The 6,012-nt window shown below is 30.0% G+C and overlaps 1 protein-coding gene across 1 annotated transcript; it reads left to right on the top strand.

Moving 5' to 3' along the window:
• Positions 1–1,119: 1,119 nt before the first annotated feature.
• LOC101214716 (ubiquitin-NEDD8-like protein RUB1) lies at positions 1,120–3,573 on the top strand. The gene is made up of 3 exons (XM_004139852.3): positions 1,120–1,340; positions 1,981–2,240; positions 3,110–3,573. Exons 1-3 carry the CDS (start codon positions 1,248–1,250, stop codon positions 3,219–3,221), a joined length of 465 nt encoding a protein of 154 aa, XP_004139900.1. The 5' UTR covers positions 1,120–1,247; the 3' UTR covers positions 3,222–3,573.
• Positions 3,574–6,012: the final 2,439 nt, after the last annotated feature.

Raw genomic sequence — 6,012 nt, 5'->3', positions numbered from 1 at the left:
GTTATGAAATGACTTAATTTTTAAATTAAAATGTATTTCAAACGCACTCTAATTTTTTAAAGTTAATTTTTTCAAATGAAGATAAATTTGATTGAAAAATATAAATAGTATAAAGAAGGCATAAAAGGAGGGAAAAAAGAGGGAGAAGAAGTAAAATGTGTTTGAAAGCAGTAAAAAAAAAAAAAATAATTAATTAAAGAAAAGAAAAAGTAATAGAGTAAAAAACAAAAAACAACCTTACTTACCTAATTTGTTTTAAAATAACCCATTTTCCCTAATTTCTTTCAAAATTACTCCATTTTTTCAAATAGGGGAGAAAAAAATTGCAATTTAATTATAATAAGAAAAAACCCACTATAAATAAAAATCTTACCCAAGATACATATTTTGTCAAATTTATCATTTTTGACAATTTTTTTTCTTTATATATATAGAAAAAATAAATTTAATAGATTTTGTTATAATAGTATCATTTTTCTAGCTTTATTATATTTGTAAATAATCTATCATTTTTGTTCTACATAACCCACTTACAAACATTCCATCATGACCCAGTACTATATTTTTTTATATATATTTTAGATTCCATTTTCTTGAACCATTGATTTAGTTTTTATTTTGTTTGTGTAGATTAGGTTTATACTCAATTAGATGAGATGAGTTTAAAGAAAGAGAGACATACAAGACGTAGAAACTTGAGAGTAAAATTAAAAAGAAATGTTTCTAAAGGGTTCAAATATTGGCAAATTGGACCATTTTGATTTCCAACCCTTTGAGTTTCTCTTGCAACCAAACATGCATTCCATTTTAATTTAGAAATGGATTTCAAATCTTTCCAAATTATGAGGTTCTCCAAATTCAAATAAATTCGGGTTTTAATAATTTGTTTCAATATTCCTCTTTTTTTTTTTTTGCTTGGGGCACAAAGTTTGTAAGTAATATAATTCTCTAACTTTATAATTTTGCACAAAAACGTACATTTATGAGTATTAGTTTTGGTAAATATAGGCTATGATTAGGAGTTAGTAAACAACCTTGGACCCAAAAGAAAGACTATAATATAAAATAAAATAAAAAAGGTAGAAGGGGTAATTTGGTAAAACAGAGAGGCATTTATCTTAAATATTAATAACAAAAGGGAAGGAGAGTAGTGGTAAAGGCAATTAGCCCAAATTTCTCTAACACTTCCAAACAATTCGCCCTTCCTTATCTTTGTTACGAAGAACGTCCGAAGAAACAACTAAACGATGCAGATCTTTGTCAAAACCCTAACTGGGAAGACGATCACGCTCGAAGTTGAGAGCAGTGATACCATCGATAATGTCAAAGCCAAGATCCAGGTCTCTTTTTTCAGATTCCCTCCCATTTCTTACCTTCTCAATCAATTCACTACCTTTCTTTCCCCTTCTTCATGTTTATACCTTTTGATTTATGTTTACTTTCATTTCTTTGAGATCCCTTCGCCCTTCACATGTTATTGCCTTTTTCCGCTTCGATTTCTGCTGTTTTTGTTCGTCCCTGAGGTTTTTGTTTTTTTTTTTGGATCAAATTCTGACTAGCATGCGTTTGCTTTGATTCCGTATCATTGCATGATCCAATGGATGAAGGATTAGGAAATTAGCGTTACTGATTCATTTTCGTTTTGCATATGTGTTAAATTGAATTGTTGGAATGGGTTTTTCTTTTTTAAATTATTTTTAATATGTTTGCGGTCTCTAAGTTTATGCTTGTTCTTTTCGTCTGGTTGTTTGTTAGTTCATCATATTTTCCATGGCTTGATTCTTTTTTATCAGGTGTATGTTTATATTCTTGTCACATCACTTTACGAACAAAATTATTTTTGATGCATGAATTGGTTTCGGAATTTAATTCCAGCGTGCCGTCTTTATAATCGTATTTTGAGTTTTGGAATGTATATTTCTTCTAGCTTTAAACAGGGGGGATTAGACAATTTGGTTTTAATGGTCTGTTTTAATGCAGGACAAGGAAGGTATTCCTCCTGACCAGCAGAGATTAATTTTTGCTGGTAAGCAATTGGAAGATGGTCGAACGCTTGCAGATTATAACATTCAAAAGGAGTCAACCCTTCACTTGGTTTTGAGGCTTAGGGGAGGTACTATGATTAAGGTCAAGACACTGACCGGGAAGGAAATTGAGATTGACATTGAGCCAACTGACACAATTGATCGTATTAAGGAGCGGGTTGAGGAGAAAGAGGGGATTCCCCCTGTACAGCAGAGGTTTGCATTTGCCTCCTTTAATTACTTAAACTACAATAACTATATTTTCAATGGCCTTTTGTATATGTGGATAGCTTGTTTAATCTCCCCTCAAATGTGTCACTGTGCTTTCTCTGTTTAAGAATGGAATTTGGTGTGGAAATTTTTTACTTAGCACAGGATTCATTAGTACATTTTGGTAAGTAAACAATGAAGTTGGGTCAATTTTAGATTCCAACATTTTGGTAAGGTATGAAGTACATTTATAATAAAATATGAAGGAAGATCTAAGATTTACAATACTTAGCTAGGTAATGTCTTATAGTGAAGGTTTATAAAAGAAACCTAAATGCAATGAGTATATTTTCTAGTTGTTTCAAAATAACTAAGAATAGGAATTTGAAACAGAATTTCATGTAAAATAGTATTGTTAGTTTCACATACTTGGAAAATTAACTCCATGTTTCAAGTTCAAGTATCTGAATTTAAAATGTAAATAAATGTTTTCCCATGGTCTAATACAGTAATGCTTGAGTACCTGACAATTGATAGTTTGATAGACTTAGACAGCCACGTTACTTAAGTTGAAGTGTCCATGATTTGTAACTGTAAGTTTTCTCTAGTTGGCTTTCCATGGTCTTTCCTTTAACATCCATTATGTTATTATTTTCTGGAGTGGTGTTAAATATATCTTACTCTCCTTATGGCAATTAGTGAGTCAACAATTCTGAATTTCATCAAAATTCTTTTTTCTAGTCCCTGTGGTCAGCCATCTATGAACTCATATCGGATCAACGGGATCTGTCATTTCTTTTAGTTTTATGAGACTTAAAATTTGATATTGCCGTGTGCTTATTATAACAAGTTCTATCATACTCTGCTTTTTGCAGGCTCATTTATGCAGGTAAACAGCTTGGAGATGACAAAACAGCTAAAGACTACAACATCGAGGGTGGTTCTGTTCTCCATCTAGTGCTAGCCCTGAGGGGTGGTTATCTGTAAAAGCATTTATCTATCACCTCCTGAAATTCAGAAATTTTTAGTTTTTTGTTTTGTTGGTGCTTGATGAATGCATGAGCGGCATCTTTGCTTGTGTGTGGATAAATGGAAAATATTTGAGCCCAAACTTTAACTCTCTTATCAAATTACTCTTGTAATAGAGAGATTTCATGTCCTGTGTATCTCCATCTCTCAAGTTCAAGATTAAACCATTTGGTGTGCGTGGAAGGAGGAGTTTGTAAAATTTAGTCCCAAAGTCATCAATTTTTATTGGGGGGAATGGAAGCTTAATTATCTCTATGTTGTTTTACTTTATTTTCATAGATCCTCTCCTGTTTATGAACAGGGCTTTGTATCTCATTGGCACAAAGTGTTTGGATGTCCTTCACCAGGTGCGTTTCATACTTTTTCTTTCCTCTTATTATAATAGTGTGCCGCATGTGGATTGTTTGCTATTGCTTTTGTTTTCCCCTTTCAATTTTTGAGGAATGTAGGGCTTTGATAATTGTTTGTTTTTTTTTTAATTCTCAGTTTTCAGCAAAGTTTCAATAATTGTGTAGAAATTTTAAATCGACTATAAGAAGCGTCATTTCGGTTCTGGTTTACTCAAACAAAATCCAAAAAATTAGGTTTCCTATTTTATTTCAGTCCCACAATACAATACACACATTCCCTCGGCATCTTTGTGTGTTCTCTCTCACATAGTCGCATCCACCTTTGTCTCTAACACCAAGAAGCATAAAGATCACTCCCATTCAGAAGATGGTGTATTTTTTTTTCTTTCAAATTTTAAAAATATTTGTGTCACCCGCTGAAGAAGAGTGTGGCTATTCTCTCTATTCTTGTTATTTTTTAAAAAAATTATTATCAATAGAACACAAATTCAAGATTGGCCCGAATTGAATTGACCCAATTCTCATCGGGCCGGGTTTTGTTTGTATACCCAAGTGACCTCAAGCTGGGTTTACAGAAGACCTGATCCAACCTAACTCATGTATGCTTCTAATAGATTCTATTTGTTAGATACTCTTATTGATCATGAAATTTATAGTTTCTATCTGTGGTATTATCTATTACGGATAAACTTTGTATACATTTTAAAAAATTTAATTAAAAAATCAGTCATTTTGAAAATGATTCAGTGTTCGACAAATGATTTATTCAATTTCAAAATATTTAAATAAAATTGAATTGGACAAGCATAACTTTCTTTCTTTGATGAAATTTATAACTTTTCTTTTTACTCTGATAATAGAGTTTAATTGCTATATTTGCAATTGTTTGTTTCTAGTAACATTTTTGTTTTTATGTTTCATTTTATTTTTAAGAAATAGAGATGTTTGATAATATTTCATGAATTATTGGGAACAAAAGAAAATGGTTTATTCGGTTCCGTTAATCAATTATTTTTATTGTTTTTTTTTCTCAATTATTTTTATTAGTTTTCTTTTCTTTGATTTCTTTTTTCTTTTTCTCCATTATTTTTATTGGTTTTATTTTCCGTTTTCTCAATTATTTTTATTGATTTTCTTTTCTTTTTTCTCGATTATTTTTATTGGTTTCATTTTCCTTTTTCTTAATTATTTTTATCGGTTTTCTTTTCATTTTTTAATATTTTATTAGTTTTATTTTTCTTTTTCTTAATTATTTTTATCGGTTTCATTTTTCTTTTTCTCAATTATTTTTCTATTTCCTTTTCCATTTTTCCACGTGATTTTCTTTTTCATCCTCTTGTTTTCATCTTCTTCAAATAACCACTTTCACGTGGTTTCCTTTTTCTTCTCCTCTTATCTCCATCGTCTTTCCCAAATGACCATATTGTCTTCCTCTTTCTCTCATTGTCTTCGTCATCTTCCACCTTGCCTCTCATCGTCTTCCTCTACCCGATGTTCTCCTCTTCGCTGGATTTGAGTTTTCCTCTTCCTCTTCATGCAGATCTAGGTTTTCGTTGTGGGTCGTTATCTTTCTCTTCGCCGTTGATTCCAGTCCTCTTCTTCATCATGGCTTTCCTTTTCCTCCTTGTTGGCTATGTCGTTCATATCTCAATTTTCATCTTGATCTCTATAAGATTACTAGAAGATCTTCCTATCTAGATTTGATAAAGTGAGTGGTGTAATGTTTAATTGAATTAGATGTGAATAATATAATATGACTAAAATAAAAAAATAAATCTAAAAGAAAACAAGGAAACAAAAAACAATTATTAAACACATTTTCTGTTTTTGCTTCTTGTTTCTTGAAAAAAAAAAACAGAAACAATTATCAAACATATTGATAATTCTTGTTCTAAAGAAAGAAGAAACAAAAAATTAGAAATGTTATCAAACGGGTCCTTAAAAGCCATTTGTTTTATTTTTAGATTTGAAATTGAACACCTAGATGGTAGATAATCTTGGATAATCAATATTCATCTTGAAATATTTTTTAAGATACCTAGAAATACTAGATAACAATATCTCTTTTGTAGAAAAATTTACTCAAAGTATCTTCCATACATACTGTTTTAAGACTATCTTTAAAATAATTCATTAATTTTGATATCGAAATTGAAAGTATTTACATTCTATAACAAAATATATATATATTATTATTCTGGACTTTGGTTAAAATTTTAGTTATCAATTTTGAATTTTGATTAAAATTCTGTAGTTCGTCAATTCTTCTAATTTAAAAATTCTCTAAACAAATATAACATTTTTTTATTTTTTTAAATGCATTAAATTAATATAGATTTCATTATTTTATTTGTTAGTTTTCTCACCGAAATAACATATATTACTGTACTTTCTTTTAC

This window comes from Cucumis sativus, chromosome 6 (genome assembly GCF_000004075.3).
Source record: "Cucumis sativus cultivar 9930 chromosome 6, Cucumber_9930_V3, whole genome shotgun sequence".
NCBI lineage: Eukaryota > Viridiplantae > Streptophyta > Magnoliopsida > Cucurbitales > Cucurbitaceae > Cucumis > Cucumis sativus.
Note: the sequence above shows the minus strand (reverse complement) of the source record. Positions and strands in the feature narration are given on the sequence as shown.

Excerpts from the sequence above, each read along its gene's own strand:
- LOC101214716 (XM_004139852.3), top strand. The coding sequence starts at position 1,248 with ATGCAGATCTTTGTCAAAACCCTAACTGGGAAGACGATCACGCTCGAA. Across the intron at positions 1,341-1,980 it reads ATGTCAAAGCCAAGATCCAG|GACAAGGAAGGTATTCCTCC; the intron begins GTCTCTTTTTTC and ends GTTTTAATGCAG. Across the intron at positions 2,241-3,109 it reads ATTCCCCCTGTACAGCAGAG|GCTCATTTATGCAGGTAAAC; the intron begins GTTTGCATTTGC and ends TGCTTTTTGCAG.